This window comes from Centrocercus urophasianus, unplaced genomic scaffold (assembly GCF_019232065.1).
Source record: "Centrocercus urophasianus isolate 14NV4802_14NV808 unplaced genomic scaffold, USGS_Curo_1.0 seq_11, whole genome shotgun sequence".
NCBI classification, from domain to species: domain Eukaryota; kingdom Metazoa; phylum Chordata; class Aves; order Galliformes; family Phasianidae; genus Centrocercus; species Centrocercus urophasianus.
In genome coordinates this window covers 36,962,638-36,986,795 of record NW_024884253.1, presented here as the reverse complement: position 1 = coordinate 36,986,795, position 24,158 = coordinate 36,962,638, and the positions used below count along the sequence as shown (strand labels likewise).

Here is a 24,158-nt window from a genome sequence, read left to right as displayed (position 1 = left end):
AGGAATAACCACATGCATCAGTACAGGTTAGGGGTTGACTTGCTGGAAAGGAGCTATGCAGAGATGGGCCTGGGTGTCCTAGTGGACAGCCAGTGGTTTACTCTCTTGGCCAAGAAGATCTGTGGTGTCCTTGGCCAGCAGGTCAAGGGAGGTGATCCTTCCCCTCTGTTCTGCCCTGGTGAGGCCACATCTGGAGTACTGTGTCCAGTTCTGGGCTCCTCAGTTAAAGAAATACAGGGAACTACTGGAGAGAGTCCAGCAGAGGGATATAGAGATGATTAGGGGCCTGGAGCATCTTCCTTATGAAGAAAGGCTGGGAGACCAGGGTTTGTTCAGGCTGGAGCAGAAAAGGTTGAGAGAGGTCTTATCAATGCTTATAAATATCTAAATAGAGAGTGCCTAGTGCCAAGTGGGTGAGGTCAGGCTCTTTTTGATGGTGTCCAGCAACAAGACAAGGAGCAACAGGAGCAAACTGGAACATAGCCCCACAGAGACACAAGGAAGAACTTCTTTACTGTGAGAGTGACAGAACCATGGAACAGGTTGTCCAGAGGGGTTGTGGAGTCTCATCTCTTGAGATATTCAAAAGCCTCCTGGACACTATACTGTGCAACCTCAACTTCAAAAGGGAATCTGCTTTAGTAGGAGGTTGGACTAGATGTTCTCCAGTCATACCTTCCAAACTTTGTGCTCCAGTAATTCTGTGATTTGGTAGAAGAAAGGTTTCAAGGTTTTTTTTTGTTTGTTTGTTTTATTTAATTTTATATAATAAATGGCAAATTCAAACCTAATTGAAAGAAGTTGGAAGAACTTTCCATCTTTGGTTCAAGCCTGTAATGTGTACAAGCAGTTTTGATCTATACCAAGATCCACTGAAACCGACAAGGGGAGGGAATAGCAATCCTGAAAAAGGACAGCACAAATATTCCATTAGTTCTGATTTGTCTGCAGCATTAATTGTATAAATGTTTCAAGTGAAAAACACTTGAACCTTCAGGTTACAACCACTTCACAGTAAAGAGGTAGCACTAGAGTCACTTCATTAAATAGGTGATGTATAGATGTTACTTAGAAAATCACATTGTACACTTCCTATTAAATCTTTAATCTATATGATACAGTACTTAGTCAATTGCCTCACTAGACATGAATGCACACGTTTATTATTACTTGGATACTGTTTTACAAAATTATTAATTTGGTCTTCAATCTTTTTCTTTTTTTAATTAGAAATCCAAGAGCAGAAGAGCACTTCTGCCTATCCTCTAGGAAAAGAGCAAATGAATTCAGGTACAGCTTCTGGGATTGCATCCACTGTCTCATTCATCAGTTTTGAAGTAATAATGGGAGAATGTTTTCATCACAATATGGCATTATATTTAATGATAGTGACAGTATTTGCCCTTTTGTAATAGTGGGAAATATCAATATATTAGGAAGCTGATCTACATACAAATGAAACGCTTATGTAATAATGCTTATATAATAATGTACACTAAGATACATTTTATGAATTTTATATCAGGTTCTTTGATTAACATATGAAATTAGGAATACCTTTTAATCTTTATTTTTCCCATTTTATTTTCTCTATTTTAATTGCTCAGAAGGCAGATGGAGGATTTATTTCACAAAACATCACGATGAAACAAAAAAAGACTTTGAAAAGTTGTCAGAAAATATATCCAAGTTGGTTATGGTTTTTTATGGAAGCAACGGCAAGTCAAATCCAGTTTCCATGGAAAACAAACTGGAACATCAAGCTAAGAACCAAATAACATACGATGTAAGATAGTATATAGACTTGTCTGTATTTGCATTTTCTTTAAGTTTCCTTATGCAGAGAGATAATAACGTATATAGTATATAATGTAAATATTGCAGATGTTATCCTTTAAATATTCAAATATAAGAAATTTTGAATTGTGTTCCAGATTTCTTTCTTTTTATTTTTCAAGTTCACATTGATCAAGTATATTCTTTTTTCTGTCAACAAATAGTCATAGTTAATAATGCATCTCAATTTACATGACATTAAGTATTTACATTAAGAAATCAATGCAGTATGTAATTTGAATTTGATAGAATAATTCCAGTGAATGCCCCTGGAGTACAAAGATAGTTTTTCTGTAAGTGTCTACACAGTCAGCCTGGTTCTACTGCATTTGAACCCATTGAATTTTTGCATCAGGACTGATGCTAATGGAGCTATAAAGTGACTGAAGGAACTGGGGCTGTTTAGTGTGGGGAAAAGGAGGCTGAGGAGAGACCTTATTGCTCTACTCCAGTATCAGAAAGGTGCTTACAGTAAGAGCAGGGTTGGAACGCTCTCACTGGTGACAGGTGACATGACAAGGGGAAATGGCCTCAAGTTGCACCAGGGTAAGTTTGGGTTGGATATCAGGAAAAACTTCTTTACAGAAAGGGTTGTTAAGAACTGGAATAGGCTCCCCAGGGAGGTGGTTGAGTCACCATCCCTGGATGTGTTTAAAAACCATTTGAATGTGGTGCTCAGGGACATGATTTAGCAGAGGGTTGTTAGTTAGGGTAGTATGGTTAGGTCATGGTTAGACTCAATGATCTTTAAGGTCTTTTCCAAATTGAGCAATTCTATGATTCTACATCATTGCTGATCCCTTAGGAGAAACTTTCCCTTTCCTTAAAATTAGTTATACATGTGTCTATGTATCTTCATTTGCAACTTACAGGGCTTTTTTTTTTTTTTTTTTTACTTCCTAGATAAATTTACCATCTGATTTGGGTATCATTTATAAAGTCAGACTTGGACTCCAGAGTTTGGAAAGCAGCATATCACACTTGTCTCTTCATCACTTTAAAATGCAGAACACATCAACCCTGGATACCTTCAGTCTCACTATAAATAAAACACTTCCTCTTTCTCTTAATGGAGACAGATGGATTGAATTCCCTGTAGAGTGGCCATTAAAAGAAGCACTTTCTGGTAGGTAAGAACATACATAAAGGTAGTAGAGTGGTCCCAGAAGTTAACATGTCTTGATATAACAGTTTATCAAAACAGAAAATTTTATTGACTTTATTTAATGATTCATAAAGTCTGGATAAGAATTTAAAATGTGTTAAGGAAAATACTATCAACTCAGCTTAATTCCTGTGTATCGTAAAGTGTGAAGTGCAATACTTACTTGCTTATACAGAACTGTTATTAAAAGCTATATAGAATAATGTTAAGGTATATTTCTTTCTTGTAGCATCATAATATTTTTATTCTGTGTTTAGTCCTCAGCCGTTCATATTACTGATATTAATAGCATGATTTTTATAGAACTACTATTTTTATATCTTCCTATTAAGTGATTTTTTTTTTGTTTGTATGTTCCAACCAATATTCTTGGTGAAATAATTAAAAAACAAGCAAAAAAAAAAAAAAAAACAGCTGAAAATGACATATAAACATAAGTTTTATCATTACTCTTATGCACTCCAAACACTTATGTCTGTTAAAATTAGCCCAACAACTGTCTTTCATGTTATCTTTATTAAGCAATATAAAAGAAATCCTTTCACCTGAAAACTACCATATCTTCCATACTTTTCTAATGTGATTCTCATTAAATGCTACCATTGGAGAGAATAATTCTCAATAAACATATCAAATAATTATATTTAATGTTAAAATAATTTATGTCTGAGTCTCATGCAGAAAACAAATGAGTAAAGAATAAGTCAGTTATTCTGACTTATTCAGTGATATGGATAAGGTGTTAAATGAATGACTCCAATACTCTTTGGACTAATGACCCAATTTTAGTGAGATGTTTATAAATGTCTAGTTATAAGCATACAAGCAGTAGAATTAATGGTGATTCTTTTCTTTTTTTCATATTATTAATGCAAATTAAAATATAAATGTCATATTTTATATAGCTTAGAGTTGTGATTTTCACTTGAAGAAAAGACTTGCACAGTATAGATACAGAGTAGGGTGTCACAGCTTTTGTCGGCTATAAGCAGGTTTGAAAAAAAAAAAAGTCCTTCAGATTAGCACAAGCACAAGACTTCCCCTTGCAAAAGACAGATCACTCTCATGTAGCCGTATTGAAGGTAGATGTAGATGCACACAGAAACACAGGCAGTAAGATGCAGTATGGAAGATAAATAGGCAGAGAGATTGGAGCCCTAATTACTTTGGTTCTGGCTCTATCACTGACTTGCCTGAAAAAAAGTCACTTCCCTATTTTCTGTGGGTTGGTTAAAAAAACACAGGGAAGGTGTAGTTATTATATGATCTATGTGATTAAGTAAAAGAGAAAACAAATTAAAAGTTCGTTGTTGTTGCATGTGTTTCCTTCCACATATGCTTTAGACGTCCTCATTGAGGAATTTGTAACCACAAGGAAGAAAAAAACTAGGACAATGTGAAACACATTCCCCCAGATCTTTGCCATTTTATGTCCAGGAGCCTTAAGCAGCTCCACAGCAGGTGGCCTGCATGGAGTTCAAAGTGATCTTTTAGAAACAAACCTACTTGAAATTTATAGTGCAAAACAGATATGCTTCTCTGCCAGATTTCTAAATCTAATTTATTTTCTCCTTGGTTTTCTTTTTTTCAGCTGAAAGAAAACCAGTAATGCATTAATTGGAATGAAAAGCAGCTGATCATAATCACTTTAACTAAAACCTGTGTGCTGTTTAATTTCAGATGCAGCTCGGTATACCATCATTCTTATAGTGCCTTAGAATTTCATTTCTTGGTTTCATTTCTTCTTTTTTTTTTTATTCTGTACTTGAGACTGTGATGAAGCATATTCCAATGGCTGATTTTAAGCTATCAAAATGCAGCTGATAAAACACAGTGCGAATCCTTGAGAAGTGGCAGTGTACCAGCTCACGTGTGCCTTTTGGGTGCATTAATAGGAAGAGGCCTCCAACTGAGTATATACAAAATAGTTCCTCTGTAGTGTCCCTTCCTTTGAGATTGCTTACACCTCAAGAATCTCCAGAGATGAAGACATGCTCTCTCCCTCATTCATATGGTTGTACAGAAGGTGAATGAACTTTGCACTACTGTAGCTTTGAAGACAAAACAATGAACTGATGAAAAGATTAAATAAAAACATATTCTGCCACTTAGAAAAAGCAGATTTTTTTTCACAAAATTAAAATAGAGCTATAATTCACACAGAGATGAAATCGTCAGAAATTTATAAAATTAATTTGTCCCACTGAATGTAATTTCTTTTCAGAGATTTCCTTTCATTTTTCCTCCTTCCAGTCTATTATATTCACTACAGATATAAAAGCTCATTTGCCCACTTATATGATTGTTTGATCCCACTACCTGAACAAAGACACTTTTAAAGCATTTTAGCCCTCTACCCTTTCCTTCATTGGTTTCCTTCCCTTGTCCTTCTTTGTACAATTTATCTATCAGTTCTATCCACTCTTTAGTCTTGTCAGTCTGGTTCAACTCAAGCTTCAGTCAGCTACAGACAGTCAAGGCCATCATAAGCTGTAGATCTTATTTGCCCTGACCAACCTCGTCTGAGGCCTCCAACCACCTCCTTCTGCACATGAGCATAGGACAATCACTTAAAGTCATACCTGAGTTATGCTAGATGTACACTTGCTTTTACTCCTGTCTCTGGCCCTGTATCCTGAATGGATTTAAAACTTATGTTATGGCCCTGTGTTCAGTTCTGTCTCTGGCCATTTCTCTGTCCTTTTCCCCTGTTGTTCCCAATTGGACCATCAGGATGATTTCTGGGTCTATTTCATCTCTTGCCATGTTTGGAACTGTTAATGGCATTGTCTGCCATGTACAGACATTGCAGGACTGTTTCCTGGACACGAAGGGCACTGCTTAGCTGGGGTCACTCCCAGATCCAGTCTCATCCTCCCTAATGCAACAGTCTCACTTGGATGTCCCTAACACTGACCCTCAAAGTGAGTCTCCTGAATGCCATCCTAGCTTCACATCTCAGGTTTGAGATCTGGAAGTTTGCATCAAAACAGAGGGCAAGTATAATAAAAATAGATCACTTATAAAATCAGAGATACAGCCAAAAATAACATTACCCAGATTTCTTTCTTCTGTGTTGTGACCTAGTGATTGCATTGCATTGCATCCCTGGCTAAGTATAGTTTTTCTTCTCCTCATTCTTCACCTTCTTTGAAACAGTACCATATCCCATTCAGTCATTGTATTTCATCTTTTCTCCAATATCCTACCATGCCATGATTTATTATTACTTAGGCAGCATCAATTTTTTATTTCCGTTTTAAACTTAGCTCTCTCCTGGGCTTTTTGTAAGCTTTACCTTTCCAGATAAAACTGTATACCTCTTTGGCACTTTGTATTTATTTCCATATGCTTGCTCAATTACAGCATGCATGCATCAAGAGTCTGTTCTCTCCCCTATTACCGATGCTGGGGAATCAAGACAAGAGCAAGTTCTTGTTCTGTACACAGTATTTAGATGAGCATTAGGTCTGAAAGCTGATAACAACACCCTGTTATTTGCTGTACCTATACTTTGTCTTCTTGACTTCCAAAAGGTGCAAGCAGTCTGCAAATACTCACTGCCTTTATCTTAGCTTTTTGCCATTTTCTGCAGAAACCTTCTGCAAGGCCAAGATTCATCTCCTTCCACTGAGGTGTCTATAGGAATACAAAGGAGAAGATAGATATATGATTAAAAGATTCAGAATGCTCACATAATTTGATTCTGTGAATATAATGCAAATGAACATAAACAGATGCTCTGTGAATGTATTTATTTCCAAAGGTGTTCAGATATTCTTATCTTGTCCTCAATTAAGTAAATGTTATAACCACTGTGTAAATCATAAACTGCCCAAACTCATGAGTGCCAACTTCTGTCAAGATAGATTTGTCTTCTTGGGCTCACTCTGTTGTCAGAGGATGTACTCCTCTACAATGAAATTCAAAATAGGAATTCAGATGTTGTGAACTACATGCAGGAAGGTTTTCCCTCATATCTTAGGTGATGAAATCTGAAGAACTTATCTCCCCAGCTAAATTTTGTCTTTGCAAAGATCCGCAAAGTGATTTATGAGTTTGGAACTCATTAAGATTTTATCTATTAGGCATTTGCCATTTAAAAGAAACAGGTAAATAACTGTGGTAATTTATCCTTTGTCTCTCATTTAAAGATGTTAGAACCACTAGTGTTCAAGACATTTAAAGGATAAAATTATGGAAAAATATGGAAAAAATTGAATTTTATTATAATTGTCAAGTGTCATTTTTAATTTCACCTGACTGCACGTTGCAATGTGGTAAAATAGCTGGGCAAGGTTGTGGAATGGTATTAACATGAGTCTTTCTGCTTGATATTGCAGTGGTTACGTATCATCTAACAGTATTTTCTAGAAATATATTGACTGACAGAAGTGTAGTGCATATGACTGCGTGTATACATGGTACTCATGGCGACACAGGGGACAGATCCCTTCTCTGGCCATTGCAGAATGTCCAGCAGGGAGATGACAGTGAGGTACTCTACCTTAAATTACTCTAAAACTTAGCATTTAATTTGTTCTTGTACTTCCTATACATGCTTTTCAGGTCTTATACACTTAATACAATGTGTTTAAGATACAATATGGTTATAAAATATGGTTTAAGATTGTAATATTGAATGCTTTTATTTTAGTCATTTCTTGTCATCATGGATGCTGTTGAACTGGGAGAAGTGGACAAAATTGTTCTCGTAATCAGTAGTAAGAAAGGTAACATACTTTTCTTTCTCCCTGAAGTTAGTGATGTGAATCACACAGCTTACCTCCTGTTAAAGGCAACATAATCACTGTGATTAATTTACTTTTGCTGTGTTTTAAAAATAATAATATTTTATAATGAAAAATCTTACATTTTGATGCATTAAAATCCTTGGTTCTGAAATCTGTACTTATTCTAACTTAAGAAACTGGTATTGTTCAGTTGTCCTGTGATAGTTATTTCTGCTGTTTTCCTCGGCTGTTCTGTTTTCTTGCTGTAACGTCATGAAGGGGATTTTACCTCTTTTAGGCAAACAGTAGTTTTGCCACCAAATTCCTTTGAAATTACCAAAACTTTCACTCCTCTGTGCCTCATCTGTAGGATGGTAATCATGCCATTAAGGAGTATTTTCTATAAATGTTTTTCAAGTATTCCTGTAAAATATTTTCGAGTCCATTAATGAAAATTGCTGCATAATTGCAAATTGTTACTTATTATGTATTGCAGTGGACCATTTTCAGATGGCTTTCCTGAAAAGCAAGGGTTATACATTCCTATTTTCTCTGTCTTGTTAGCCTATCTGTTGGCTCCTCATAGTAATATTTTAAACTCACCACCCAGTTTCAGCCAAATTTGAAAAATGTGTATAATCATCAAAGAGATTTGGGCACTAAGTATGTACGTACTGATTGGGTAGCCAACATGCTCTGAACCACAGGATGATCTGCTCAGCCTCTGGAGGCTTCAGTAGAGGTATGATGTGAAGCTAGTTATTATAGTGGGAAAGGGAAGGATGGGGATAGCCCCTTTGAACAAAAAGTCCTCAAGACCAAAAGCTCTTTAGTGTATGAATTCAGATGTGCCCTGCAGGACTCAGATGGTGTGGGGGTTTTTTTTATTTATTTATGGCATTTTCACAATCTGAGCTAGTTTTTCAGATCAGATGGCTCTTTCCTCACTACATGCATGGTCCCTGAGATCCCTGAGCTTCTGATTGTCTCCATGGTCTTTCTGGGCAGGTCATGAGTGCTACACCATATCCTGAACTCCTCTCCAAGAGCCTGATACTATTAGACTTCCACTGATATAATTAAAGGGACTTGGATTACACCAGAAGACATTGGGATTCAGTTTGCTTAAGAGTGCTGCGTGGACAAATCATATAAAAAAAAAGAGAAAGCAAGTAGTCTCCACAACTAGCCTCCAGCAGAAAATTCACAATTGCAATTCAAAGAGCAGTTTTTCTCATATAGCAGAGATACACAAAAAGTTGAACTTCCTTCATAGTTGTCATTCAGTAAATCTTTGTGCTGCTTGTGGAACAGAGTTCTAACTCTTGTAAACCAAGAAGGAAACATCAGACACATATTCCTACTCTCCTTCTTCTAATGAACCTGAGTCATGCTGAATCTGTTCTGCATACCCTTCCAAGTGTGGTGAAGACATCAATCTTTTACTTCACAAAGACAAAGAAAGTGCTTACTCCTAAGTTTCTAAGTAGATGTTTTAAATAGGAACGAAATAAGGGATGTTGGGACAATACCAGGATCTTATAGACAATTGTTATTATAAATAACTTAACAAATTATATTTTAATGTAGTATGAAAGACACTGTTGCATCATCATCAGACTCTATCTAATTCCAAGATGTGCAGTAAAACATTATAGCTATCTTTTATTTGCTTCTTTGTAGACTGCAAATTTGACATTACAAAATTGCATTTGAAAAACTCTGTAAGGGATCATCCTATCTACGTGTTTGAAGTGAATGAGTAAGTATCTTACGTAAAGCTAATCATTTTATAGCATAGTATATGAAAACAGTAAGGAGACACTGGATTAAATGTACCATCATGAGGTGAGTGAGCCAATGTATAGTATTTTGAAAGTCCATCTTCAACTGCTCCATATAACTCATAGGGTTTTTTATTTAACATATGGTTTACTTACTACAAAAAATTATGGGTTTTGTTTTGCAGAGCTTTTTCTGTGGATCCAAATAAGCCAGAAATACAGAGAGAAATCCCAGTATCTTTTGTTATTGGAGGAGACAAACCAAATAATGGCATACATTACTTAAATAAAGAAGAAAGTCAAGAAGGAAATCAGACAGAGTATACTATCAAAGTATACACAGGTCACAGAATGGGGGCAGGAACTGATGCCAATGTGCATATTGTTTTATTTGGGAATGAAGACAAATCTGAAGTGTTTCACCTCTCTCAGTCACTGGAGCATCAAGATCCCTTTGAAAAAGGAATGGTGAGCATATAGGTTTCTACCAATTTCTAGATTGGGAAAGTAAATATGAAATCTGTGCGAGAGCTTTACAAAACTTCAAGCATTTATTCTGGTTTTTTCATCACTACATGAGATATAGTCTCAGCTATCTCTATGTTTAGCCTTTTCTCCAGAGTAACCAAGGAACACTTTACTCCGCTGTGTCTAGCTGACTGTATTGCTGTTCTCATAGTCCTAAACACATCCTCATATTGATTCCATTTATCTGCCCAGTTACATTTCCTTGTTCTGAAATGCACAACATGCATTGCGTATATATGTGCACATATATGTGCAATATTCCTTGCTGTTACACAAACTTTGAATATTATGCTTGAGAATATATCCGTCTCTTGCATCCCATCCTTTTACTTTGCCATGGAAACTGATGCAGTGAGCCTCGCTGAATGCATAAGCCTACAGCCAGACAAAATGGAACCACACACGCCAACTTGATGTTGATATCCATCATATTTAGAATATCCAGAGACTTATATTTCAGATGCAAATATCCACAAGAGTGCTGATTCTCTGCAAGACATCCTAGTTCTTCAACAGAATGCTCACATCTTTTTAATAAATATATTAATTTGGCAAAGGAATTCCTCTGTTTCCTCATCATCTGTGCAATGCAGTATAATGATGGTTACCCTTATATAGCAAGAAACAAATGCATTTCCCATACCTTTCTCCTTTAAATTTCTTGGAAGGTAGTGGCTAATAATTTAAACTTCCATTACGATATCTTCCTTGTTCAATCTACTTTGTTATTTCCAACAGTACTGAGCATCTTTTTACACGCAATTTGGTTCAAGTTTTTTTTCAGCTAGGAAATAGCTGAAAAAATAGCTGTGGATATCTTCTAAAAGATCTTTATCGGGTATTGTTTTTCACACTGACAAGATTATAAAGCTACTTAGCTCCCCTCTACTCTGCTCTTGTGAGGCCCCATCTGGAGGACTGTGTCCAGGTCTGTACAGTACAAAAAAGACAGAGAGGTGTTAGAGTGTCTAGAGGAGGGTCACGAAGATGATCAGGGGACTGGAGCACCTCCCTTATGAAGACAGGCTGAGGGATCTGGGGTTGTTCAGCCTGGAGAAAAGAAGGCTGTGGGGTGACCTCATTGCAGCCTTTCAGTACCTAAAGGGAGCTTACAAAGAGGAGGGGAATCAACTCTTTGAAAGGGTTGATAACTGCAGGACAAGGGGAAATGTTTTTAAGTTGAAGAAGGGAAGATTTAGGTTGGATATCAGGGAAGTTCTTTACAGAGGGAGTGGTGAAGTGCTGGAACAGGCTGCCCAGAGAGTTTATGGATGCCCCGTCCTTGGAGGTGTTCAAGGCCAGATTGGATGGGGCCCTGGGCAGCCTGGTCTAGTACTGAATGTGGAGGCTGATGGCCCTGCATGTGTCAGAGGGGGTGGAGATTCATGATCTTTGAGGTCCCTTCCAACCCTGGCCATTTTGTGATTCTGTGATCCTATGATACTTACCTACAGGCAGGAGTGAGCAAAAGAGTGTCTTGTCTAGTAGCACACTGAAGGTATCACTGCTCTTTGAAAAAAGATTAGATACACAGAAATTGCATTACTAGCTAATTTGCAATTTTGCTAAGTCAATGTGAGCCAATGACATTTTTAAGGAATGCCTTATGAAAAAGGGGTCTTATTATTTTTCTTTTCATAAATCTGTAATATGAAACAAGGGAATATTTTAAATGAATTATCTGGTAGATATAATGCTACATTGTGTAAAAGCCTTTATTTTTTGCATTTCTTGAACATGTATTTATGTACTGTAAACTGAAAAGATTATAGAAGACATTGCATCAGTTGAAAATTCATGATATCTAGCAAAAATACTTTTCTGTTATACGGAAGTCAGGAAAGAGATAATGATTCTCCTACTTAAGTTGAAAAGCAGAGCTTTCAGGTTTAAACAGAGAATCCATCTATTTTGAATTGATATTTTTGCATTTCATTTAGATTTGAAGCTGACCTGAATGAAGGTATACATTTTCAAAAATTTATGTATTATTTTTAGTAACTGTTTTTCAATATTAAAGGTTGATACGTTCAAGATTAAGACTAAAAAATTAGGAAGCCTACGTTCGATTGAAATTGGTCATGATGGAAAAGGATTTGGTAAGTATACTACATGTGCTCTCTAAGCTTCTTTTTTTTTAAAAAATCTTCTGCTTAAAGACTTGCCTGACATTTGGATAGGCCTTTGAAGACATGCTACTGCTACTGCTAGTTAATATGAATCTGTATACAGAAGTCAGTTTGACTTCTCTTGCTTACATTGCCCCTGTTCCTGTCAGATTTCCCTTGATTTTATCTTTGCTTTTTTTCTATCAGAGATCTAGTTAGTACATAACTCTGAAGGTTTTATACTTCAGTCATTGCTCAGCCAAAGTTTTTATTAGATGTGTTGAATAACATGTCTGCCTTGACACATGGCTTTCCTTCTTGTAAAAGTTAAACTATGAGGAAAACACTGTAGCGCATCAGATCAAACAATGTACAAATCAAATCATGATGACAAAAACTGTTTCCAGATACATTGTATTCCATATAATACCTAATACCTGAACTTTATCAAAACATAAGATAGGACATCAGCGTGAAATATTTAAAACACTTAGTGGTTTTATGGAAAACAAACTAACAAACAAGCAAACAAAACAATGAACAAGCTATGGAGATACAAACATTTGAGTAGAATTTCCAGTTACTGTACAGCTTGAGTCAAAAAGGTCTCATTGTATTGAAATATTCTAGTCAAGTGAACTAAACTTATCTGATAAAAAGAAATGTATTTAGGTTGTAAAAAAACCAACACCCTTATTATAAAGTGGCAAGAGTTTATCATACCTAGGATGAGCCAAGCAAAATTCTGTAAGTGGCAAATCTAGGCAAAAGTTGAACAGGATTTTTCTAACTACCCAATCATGTCAAACATGTGATGGTACTGAAAACTCAAAAAATATTTCTATTGAAATAAAATCGACCTGCTGACTTTCATTTTATTACTATTAGCTGCTGTATACAATTCAGTTTAACACCAGGGAATTCTACATCAGCAGGCTTTTGGTGCTCTGAGAGTTGCACAGAAGTCTGTAAAGTAAATGCAGGTTAAACTCTATTTGCTGGATTCTAAACCATCAATATTATCTTTCCTCCCTATGTCTTGATAAACGTAGTAATTGCAAAGACTGCCTTCATAGCAGGTGTGTGGTAATTCATGTTAAATCCATTTCTTCCTTCCTCTGTTTTCTTCTCTGAAATTGTTTCCAAATATCCCTTGTCACATCAGCTGTTATCTGCACAAGCTTCCGCAAAGGTAGCAACTCCTTGAAATGTTATGTGTGTTTGCTAATCTTTCCCATCTACTTCTGGATTTCTTCATACCTGGAGCTTTCATTGAGGTCTGCTGCAATTTTGTCAATACAGAGTAAAGCATAAGCTTATAAACTTTTCAAGAGAGCAAACGTAGCTTAATATTTGTTTATAAAGTGCTGTGTAAATCTGAGAGACTGTAAAATTTTATTGCTAATAATCTTGACTTTGAATTACGGAGATTTCATGAAAGGTCATATATTCCAAGTAGAGTCTATGATATATTAAAGCATTCACAAAATTTCATTAAAGAAGTTCCGAAAATACTTCGCAATTTCAATAAATGACTCCTGTGAATTGAAGATAAAAAACCTGGGCACCTTTACGACCTAGTTATTCTAGATACTTGTTTGAAAAAGTCTGTGGAAATTGAGAAATGTTGCTAAGCCTTTACATTCATCTAAGTTGGTACAGTATGAAAATATTTTTACATTATATTTTTAGCTTACTTAGAGATAAAATTATTTTGGTTGTTAGCCTATATATATTTTTCTCTAAATATGTGAATATGAAAATCTCTAGGATATACAAAGAATACCAAAATGTTTTCAGCTGCTAGCAATATTGGTGTGATTCTAATTAGTTTTTTAAATGTTGTTATTAAGTATTTGCATTGGCAAACACACGGAAAGACATCAGCATAATCTCTACATTTCAGTATAATAAAACTTTATTTAAAAAAATCATGTTTAAATATTGCATGAAATAAAAAGCGTTAGCACAAGAATGATGGCATTTTTTCAACCAACAAAATAGTTGGCTGTATTTAGAGTGTTAAATACTTTCTTAAAGTCAAGACAGATAGAAACATTGGCCTTAATGGAGATGCTCTTCTGAATCATTGCTACCTGAGAAATGAGAACATGAAAATTGTTCTACAACAGACACAAAGAGCACAATTACACTATTTGATAAAGCAAATTCTCAGATACAAAAGACTGCTTTTTAACATTGTCATCACATCAGCTATGCATTTTCGCCAGCGATGAACAAGAATCTGAATGCTGTGCTCATAGAAATCTGCACCAGTGGAGGTGACCCACTGTCACCATCCCCACTCCTGAAACACACTACCCACTGCTTCACTGTGCTCACATCCACATCTTGGTCTCCATAAATGTTCAGCAAGTGTCAATGAATGTCAATGGGTGCCATTTTTTCCACAAGGAAGAATTCAATGACACACCTTTGCTTCACACACACTTCCATGTCTGACACCATTTTGTCAGTCTGCTCCTCTATTTCAGACTATAGGGAATGGTAAAAAGGGATTTCAAAAATGTATCTGATATTGCCATGCACTGTTTCATTTGTCTTATACTGTCTCCATTCAGTGTGGAAAAATGAGTTAAGTTGTAATGAAAAATTTCCTTTATGTTTTCTGTCAAAATCATCACAGACTTCCTCTGTAAAACCATAAGAATTTGTTTTTCATTTGAATTATCAACATTTCAGTTGTATTCCTGATAATGGGTGCTTTCAAAAGTATTGAACCACACAGGTTTGGAAATGAAATGAGAAACCTTCCTTGTGCTTTATTTGTGTTTTAGATATATTTTGTATATATTATACATATTTCTTTTTCCTTTGTGTTAAAGCAAGTGGCTGGTTTCTAGAAAAAGTAGAAATCATGGATGCATCCAGGAATTCAGTGTATTTCTTCAACTGTAACAGGTCAGTAGATCATTTCACTGTTACTCCGAAGGTGCTGTTTTCTTCATCATAATAACAACTACCAGACTTTTTAGTCTCTCAGTTGTTTCTTCTCAGATTTCCTGAAGCCGTAAGAATTTTTGAAACTATGCTGTGTTTCTGTCAGTCCATTCTCAGTAACTTTTGAATGTTTTGTCTCATTTAAATTTGTCAGAATATACAGAGGAAGACATTATGTTTTTCCAAGTTATTAAAGCTGGGTGAGGAGTGAAACACAATTTTTGCTGAGAGAATAGCATGCCATTTTCAAGAGGTAAAAGCTATCTGGAGAACCATTACATAAGCACTAGCACACATGTAACTAGCATATCATATGTACACAAACATGAGATGGAATTAGAAATACGAGCTGGTGGGTAGATGATAGGCTGTGGCAGATAACAAATCTAAAGAAAAAGCAGTGGGTTTTAGATTGTTGGGGTTTTCTTTTTGCACAAATGCAACACTAAAATCTTTTTGATCAATATCTATATCAGCCTAAGATATAACAGACTATCAGCTATCTAAGTGGAACATGATTACGATTTACAAATTTAAAAAAAAAAGAACTTTTAATAATGTATTAATAATCTAAATACAGAAATTTATTCAAATAAAGAGTTATTAGTGTAAAGAGATTCTAATATACAAAAAGAAAATCCACTTTGGTTTCTAGTGTCAAACTGAAACAATGCACTTTCAGAACTTAGGGATCAAACTGAAGGGTATATTTGGAGTGACTGTCCACTACAGTATACAGTTTACAGCTTAAAACATCTCAGAGTAAACAACAGAAGCAAACACATTCATGTCTTTCTAAGTGTAAAATAAAATTTTAATTCATCTTGAGAGCAGACAAGTATCAAGACTTACAAATTCTTTATATCTAGGTTAAGAAATGTTGCCTGGTGATCTGAAAAAAAAAAAAAAAAAAAAAAAAAAAAAGGTAGCAAGGAATATTTAATTTAATGGTTCTGAAGTTCTACAATCTTGGCAATTCCTGGAAGTCAAATCCAACCCTGAATATTTTTTTGTTTTGTTTACAGTAGCTGCAAACTCTCAGTACCTGAGAGTGCCTGGACTGCAGCTCACAATGGCCAGATTTACAAAAACGATTAATGTCACACAGTATCTCAAAGCATATCTCTGTACAGCACTGCACTAAAATTTGCATGTATGTTCCATAAATCTTCTTCCAAAAACATGTTCTGGTACTATCTAATCTCCTAGATACATAAATTTAGGCAAGTGAACATGAGCAAAATTTCTTAGATTGCAATATCAGTTGTGCATAATTTGTGAAGAGAATTTACAGTTGATTTCACAGAAACACTGAATGGTTGGTAGGGACCTTGGAAAGTCATCTTTACCAAACAGTGTTGAGTGGAGGTGAAGACTTACCTCTTGCAACCTGCCAGCTTACTCACCCTAATGCAGCCCAAGATACTGTTGTGTTTTGTTTGTTTGTTTGTTTGTTTTCTGCAAGGGTACATAGTTGTCTCATGTTCCACCATGTCACCTAAAACTGCTATTAGAACTGCTATTCTTTGCATTCCAAATAGAAAACTGGGATTGACAGACACAGGCTGACTATACAAGCTCCTGAATAGGACATTTACCTGGAATCTCTGTGGGTTAGAGTCCAGTTCTCGCCTTAATGAATACATACTTATTCAAAATAAATAGAACAATTTCAGTAGAAGTTAGAAGACCTGATGTAGAATGTTCACTGGCCCAGAAGCTGTGGTCCACTCCTACGATATGGAAAGCTATAAGTACACACGTCCCTGTACCAGCTCACACAAGATGCTTCTCATGTCAAAGCCTATTGGGTTAAAAAAAAAACAAAAAACAACAACAACAAAAAACTACTCTGGTATAAATGCTGACTCCAAAAGGTATTCATACTGAGAATCCAGAAAGGAGCTGTGCATCCTTTCCTAACTTGGCATTTTACCTACCAAGATTAGTTGTGTTGCAGCCTGGAACTGTTTGGCTTCAAATGTATTTCCCAGCTGTTCAACAGTGCAACTTCAGATGTGAGCTATGTTAATGCAGTACCAGCTGGGAATCCCTCCCATTCTCACTGCTTGATCATAATGACTTCAGCTATTCTGGCACAAGCCTTGCAAAAGTGCTAGAAGTGTAAAAATGTTTGGGAAGCCTCTTTAGGAAATGAGTACAATTGCCTTCATGATTCCAGTTAACCAGTCTACCTGAGCTCAGGTCTGTTTCTCGTGTAGTCAATGGTAAAAATTCCATAGGCTGTTATGGGGAAAGAATCGACTGTATGTCCCAGTATTTTCTTAGCCAACGAGGTGGCATTAGAAGTATGGAGTATACAGACAATAACTTGCTAAAACAGAACATATTTCCTTACTCTAAAATACCCTAATTTTCCCCACTCCGTAAAAAAATTTACTTGTCACCTGTTGTTAAGCAACCTAGACATTAAATATATGTATCTTTGTTTAATATATTTATACAGTTCCTTTTAAACCACGCATATATGGATACTAAAACGATCGCTCTTTTCATCATGTTGGTTACTCCTGTATAAGTCAGTGCTGAAATTCTTAATCCAAAAGTGAAAAAGCAGGCTTTTATTATTTGTTTCTTTGATAACTTCTGTGTATACTGTATCTATACAGTATATATAAAGTGGAAGCTATCAGCTCCAGTCCAGAATATGCATATTCTAAAACAGAACAGGGGATCATGCTGTGCAGGGGGGTTCCTGCATGGAGGAACCCAAGAGAGAGCTGCCAGGAGCCAGCAACCCTCACCAGAGAGGTTGATGGGGTGTAGGCAGGGCCCAGACCCCGAGTTACAGGGATCTCCAAAGCCTGGAAGTCTCCACAGGGTCTGAGGGCAGAGGTGGGTGTTTGTCACAGGTGCGTGTGTGCCCAGCTCAGTGCACTTTCTGAGCAAGTTGCCATATTGATTCAGCAGAGGAAGGGGATGTACTTCTTAGTGACACAGAAGAAAAAGGGAGTATTGCCACTTTAAGAAGCAGCAGGGAAATGCCTGTGAATAGTCTCAGAGGAATAAAGGAGGACTGCTCTAGGAAGACAATGTGGCCAAAAGCTCTGCTGAAGTGTCACTACACGGATAGGATACACACACAGCTAGGAAAACAACCAGGAGAAGCTGGAAATCATGATACAGTACAAAATCTGTCACTTAATCACTACCAGGGAAACACAGTGGGATGAGTCACACAACTGGAAGACTGCTATCAAGGGCCACAAGCTTTTTAGAAGAACAGGGGAAGAAGGGGCAAAGGTGTTGCCCTATATGTTAAGAAATAGACAGCTGTTTATGAGAAACAGCCACGATCAGGCTAAAAAGTTTGTGAGTTAAAGTTAGAGATTGGTCTAATAAAGGGCATCTGATGGTTAATGTCTTCTACAGACTGCCTCATCAAGGGGAGCTTGTTGATGAGGACTTCTTGCTTCAGCTACAAGAAGCATCACACTCTCAGGCACTCACACTGATGAAAATTTTCAACTATCCATTTTCTGCTGGGAAAGAAATACAGTGGGTTGTAAGCAATTCAGGAGACTCCTGGAGTGCACTGAGGATAACTTCCTGGTCCAGGTATTAGACAAACCATCCAGAAGAGAAATGTTACTGGACCTGGTGCTCACCAATGCAGATATCATTGAAGAGCTTAAGACTGAAGGCAGTCTGGGTTGTACCAATCATGCTCTGGTTGAGTTCATGATCTCAAGGATTAAGGACTGGCAAAAAGCAAAGTCAAGATCTTAAATTTCAGAAGAGCAAAATTCTGTTTAAGAAATTAGTGGGAGGGATCCCCTGGGAAGCTGTCTTTAGGGACAAAGGAACAGGTCAGGGACAAAAGAATGGAGCAGAGCTGGCAACTCTGCAACTCTTTAAGGATACTTTTCTTAGAGTACAAGAGCTCTCCATGCATATATGTAAGAAATATAGAAGGAAGGCAGGAAAATGTCATGGCTGAGTAATGACCTAATGGGCAAATTCCATAAATGTTCAGGCAGTGAAAGAAGAAATTGTTGGTATGGGAAGAATATAGGGATTCTGTCTGGAAGAGCAAAGTGAGGGAGCACTTCTCCTACAAAGAAAGGCTGAGGAAGCTGGTTTTTTGTTTGTTTGTTTGTTTGTTTTGTTGTTTTTTTTTTTTTCAGCCTGCAGAAGAGAAGGCTCTAGGGAAAGCTCAGTACTTAAAGGTCTTTCAGTGCTTAAAGGGAGCTTATAAAAAAAGCAGAAGCTCACACTTTACATAGTCTGATAAGACAAGGGGGAGCAGTTTTAAACTAAAATATGGGAGATTTAGGTTAGATGCTAAGAGAAAATTCTTAGGCATTCTGGGCATAGGCTGCCCAGAGAGTCATGGATGCTCCATCCCTGGAGACATTCAAGGCCAGGTTGGATGGGGCTCTAGGCAGCCCACTCTAGTGGGTGGCAGCCCAACCCACAGCAGTGGAGTAGAACTAAATGAGCTTTAATGTCCATTCCAATTCAAGACATTCTATGTTTCTCTGGTTCTATGATTGTATGACATGTTTTAATGTTTTTTGCCTTGTAGGTGGCTTGCTGGGGATGGAAGCGATGGTAGCACCGTAGTGCAACTTTACCCATAGCTGCTTATTTTCTGATTTTTTCATAGTGTGCTGCTTCTCCAAATTCCTGCTTGTTTGATTTACTTGTATGTTATAATTCTGAAGGTATTGTAATTACTGTGAAGGAATGTCAAAACAGTGCATTAAAAACATCACAGTAAATTAAACATGTCTAATGTGAACACTGTGCTCCAGTCCAACCAGAGTTGCTCAAAATCTTTGCATGGCTGAAATTTAGAAAACATCAATTTTAATCTGTAACATGGCTCTGTGGACTTGAGCTGAGCATTCGTAATAGTAGATATATTTAGTAACACATTTTTATTTCAGTAATAATTTGTGAGTAAGTTGAAGTTAGCTCTTGAGTCAAATCTGCCAATTTTTATTAAACTGATACACAGTTTCAATTTCTACATTTATTAAAACTAATATTTCCTCAAAATCATTTTCCAAACAGGCTGCACAGCTCTTTGGCCTTACCATGTGTTATTTCCTTTTTTATAAGACCAGGTATGTAACAGAGAGGAATAAAGAATTTGTTATTCAGGCATTAAGCCTGTGGCAGTAAGCTTCCCACTGGCATTTGACTGCAAAATCCTGTAGCTGAGCCAGAACCTCAGCTGAGATCCTTTAGATCCAAAGGGTCACTTAAGAGAGACTTTTTCATCATTTCTTATCACTAGCACTGCAATAGCTCACTGGCTAACTTATGCAGCTCTGTGCTCAGCTTGCTGATTTTTGCAGTGCCCATTCTTAGGCATCTATCTGCCTCTCTAGTGCTGTATGTGCAAATGTCATTACTTCAAAAAAAATCGCTATTATTATTGAAAACACACCATAAATACAAACATATTTAGAATAAATACACAAAATAATAAGCGAATAATAAGTGGCTAGATGTTTAGTTTGGTATTGCTACAGTTGCTGGTTGACTGAGGAAGAGTTTAGAATAAAGACGAGTCTGAAATGGAACCATGAGTTGCACAACACCAGAAGTTTGATGTCTGTGATCAGAATACAAATACTGCGTATTGACTACACAGGGCATCCCCCTGTTTAATCAAAGACTCCACATTTAGTACCTCCAAAACTCAAAATCTGTATAAAGAACTGAATTTTAGACCTGTTTCACCTCCAAGGCACTACCATGTTTTGTAGCAGTAATGTACTTTCTATAATCACAAGAATTAAACAAATCTGTACTCAATGATATCTTGTCTGGCTTTTCAGTACATTTAATGTTTATTTACTCACATTATTCTTTGAAATTAGGAATGTTGTCAGATATCTGCATGGATTATGAGATTTCAGTTGTTATTATAAGTAATAAACAAATATAACAGGGCTTGGCAGGTAATTTCGGTTTTATCTACTTTATACGTCATCACAGGGAGAACTAGTGTAAGGTGTGGATGTGAGCTGAGTGAGCAATGGAACAGAGTCAATTTCTTCTAAAAGTGCTCTTTTTGCTTACACTGGAATGGATTTGAAATTGTGTCCCCAGAGTGCACAGTTCACTTACTTAGTATCAGTATTCATTACACTGAATCACTTCGTTGTGATCTATTATGTGATTTGTTTCATTATTATGTCTTTCATTAATAGTTTGTAATACTAGCTCTCTTTGATGCCATCTCTGATTTATCAAGTGTAAATAATGCCTTCCTAATCTGTTTTTTATTACTAGCAGTGAATACCTCTTTCAGCAGCTGGTGTCCTTACTTGAAAATTATTTCCTCTGAACATACAGAGTATAAATAAGGTATTGGATTCACTCCCCTAGATCCAGAGTCATGTAACACTTCTACCCTTCTACTACTGGAAAACTGTCACAGCAGAGGGTTTCATTTCGTTTCAAGTGCATTGCAGGGGCTTGCAGAACATATTGCCGGAGGATTATACTTTGATAAGAAAGCTTGAAATACCATAACTTCCTTATCAGTTCTTGCTTCAAAGACATGCCACTTAGCATATCGAGACTGTGACTGGAACCAAACCCCAAACCTGCCTCTTCCGCATGGCAAACAGTGATGTCTGCTGTGTTTGGCACATGTCACTTAATCCATGTCCCTTGGAAGGGACAAGAGAGCTGGCCAAAGGCAGAGACATTGCAGAGGTGCCACCTCGTGTGCACTCAGCTGCTGTTGCAAAGACCAGATGCTTTGCTCTTGTTGCCAGCACCCACAGTGTGTATGGAGACCCTGGGCAGATATTGACACCGGTGGTGCCTCTGCAGGAAACAGAGATGTGGCATGGAAATAAGACCTCCTGTGTCAGTAAGAGACCCAGGCATTTGGCACCCATGGAAGGAGCAGTGAGATAAAACAAGAGTCAAGGCTGTAGTGGAGAAAAGTGTTTGTCTTCTGCTTCCTCTCCCTGCTGCCTCCTGTTCTTACAGATCTGTGTGAGGGCAGTGGCTGCAGGATTTTATTATTCTTATCCTTGCTATTATTACAGTGAAGCAGTAACATCGAATTTTGCACTGTAGAGAAAACTTCAAGTGGGAGGTGGATGCTAGAATGTAGCCTAAAAACATAGTATAGGCTCTTAAACATTTCTGCCCGTTTAAGCCCTATGAGTCTCAGTTTCTTTTGTTAATGATTTGAAAAAAAAATATATAGCCAAGTTCTGACTGATTCATTGGACCATTTAATCTCCGAGCAATTCCAAGTATGTTCTGAAGAAAGAATTCTTTCCTCCTAAGTATATAAGAGCAGCTTTATTGTATCTATCTATTCTGTAGCTTGTCAGTGGGAGAAACAGAGTCAAATTAAGAAAAAAAGGCCATTCCAAGTGCTTGTCTGAGTTACCTTAGAAGTCTTGGGTGAGTCCTGGAGTTGTTAATATTAGTATCTATAGACCTGTTTGCAAGTGTAAACATCCTCTGCTCACACATCAATTTAAAATGTTCTCGTGGACTGCTTTCCCATAAGGAAAAAGCTTGAAAAGTCCATGAACTCCTCTGTGCTGTGCTGTGCCTGAATCTTCCTGCATGAACTCATTTTAAACAGCTGAAGCAAAAAGGGGGAAAAATGGAACTGTTCGTTTTCTCCTTCAAACTTTTGGAAATTCTTAATTGTATTAAGAATTACTTATCTTTTTATAATATTACTTGTTATTTAATACTTAATCGTATTAAATACAATGTCACAGGACATCTTACTATCCCACTAGGCATTCTATAAATGCTTTTTCCATTTATAATAATGTGTGATTTGCTTGGTGTCTTGTTGGCTGCTGAATGCAGAATGGCAGTGGAAGATTTTGTGCACCTTGTACAAAGCTTGGCTGCAGGCTCGCTTCCCGTGAGGTCTTCCTTCACTCATCTTCTGCCTTCACTCATTATACATTGACATTCACCTTTGGTTATATTTTAAAATACATGATATGAAGCAACGTAAAAGGTAACTGGCATCCCGTTTCTGATTAATAAATGTAAATGTAAGAAATCTTCAGTCAATCGTAACACAAGAAACCACAGCTCCCAATTTACCGTGAAATGTAAGTATATGTCAAAGATGAAAATACACTCCTAAATCATAGATATATAAATTATCCCACTAAGATTGAATTATAGTCTGGAGTAAAGTTAGGTGTTCACTTAAAAGCCCTGCTACTCTGAGTATCTTCTTATGAGGTAGGTGCATATGGGTTGGCATTTTCATGTGTGACACACTGCGGAAAAGAGGTCTCTGCAAAATAAATACATACAGCATTACCAGGATGATATAAATGAATTAATTTCCCAAACCAGGGAACATTTCAGAGTATTCTTTGCAATTGTAGAAGTGAGCCAACATGTTGAAATACTTGATTCACACATTTCACCATCCCTGGATGAGTTTAAAAACTGTTTGGATGTGGTGCTCAGGGACATGATTTAGCAGAAGTTGTTAGAGTTTGGGTAGTTTGGTTAGATTGTGGTTGGACTTGATGATCTTTAAGGTCTTTTCCAACCTGAGCAATTCTATGATTCTCAATTTTAAAGTCAATTTTATGGTCCAAAAAATTCCTCTGTGTGAATCAACATATAGGTCCATAAATAAAATAATCTCAAGGTAAAGCAAGCAAGCAATAGCTGCTTATACTCAATATATTTTAAAAATATAAGGTAATCTAATGTTAATTTTGTAAATATTTTACCACTTTACTTTTCATTTGTGCTTTTGTTCATTTGCTAAAATGTTGGAAACGCATTCTCAATGAGGAGTTTAAGTTATGAGATCATCCACTGACACGTGTGTGTTGTGAATGCAACTGTTTGGGCACAAAGGCAGTTTGGCACTGCAGTATATAAATATTATAGAGACCTTCTATATCAACTGGTAACTGTGTAACCTAAACACAGATCTACTGATAACCTCCAAAACTTGTGAAAACCTCACTCAGTGGTGAGGCTACTTCAGAGGGAATGAGTAAAGAAAATGGATGTTAATCAGATTCTCTGTTATCATGCACAG

General features: G+C 36.7%; 1 protein-coding gene across 1 annotated transcript in view; it reads left to right on the top strand.

Moving 5' to 3' along the window:
• Nucleotides 1–15,027, top strand: part of RP1 (RP1 axonemal microtubule associated) — a 168,078-nt gene extending 153,051 nt beyond the window's left edge. The window contains 10 exon segments of the mRNA XM_042808614.1: nt 1,231–1,290; nt 1,608–1,786; nt 2,740–2,962; nt 7,345–7,499; nt 7,659–7,734; nt 9,418–9,496; nt 9,704–9,986; nt 12,067–12,105; nt 12,107–12,145; nt 15,001–15,027. Coding sequence (XP_042664548.1) covers nt 1,231–1,290; nt 1,608–1,786; nt 2,740–2,962; nt 7,345–7,499; nt 7,659–7,734; nt 9,418–9,496; nt 9,704–9,986; nt 12,067–12,105; nt 12,107–12,145; nt 15,001–15,027 — 1,160 coding nt within the window.
• The last annotated feature ends 9,131 nt before the right edge of the window (nt 15,028–24,158 follow it).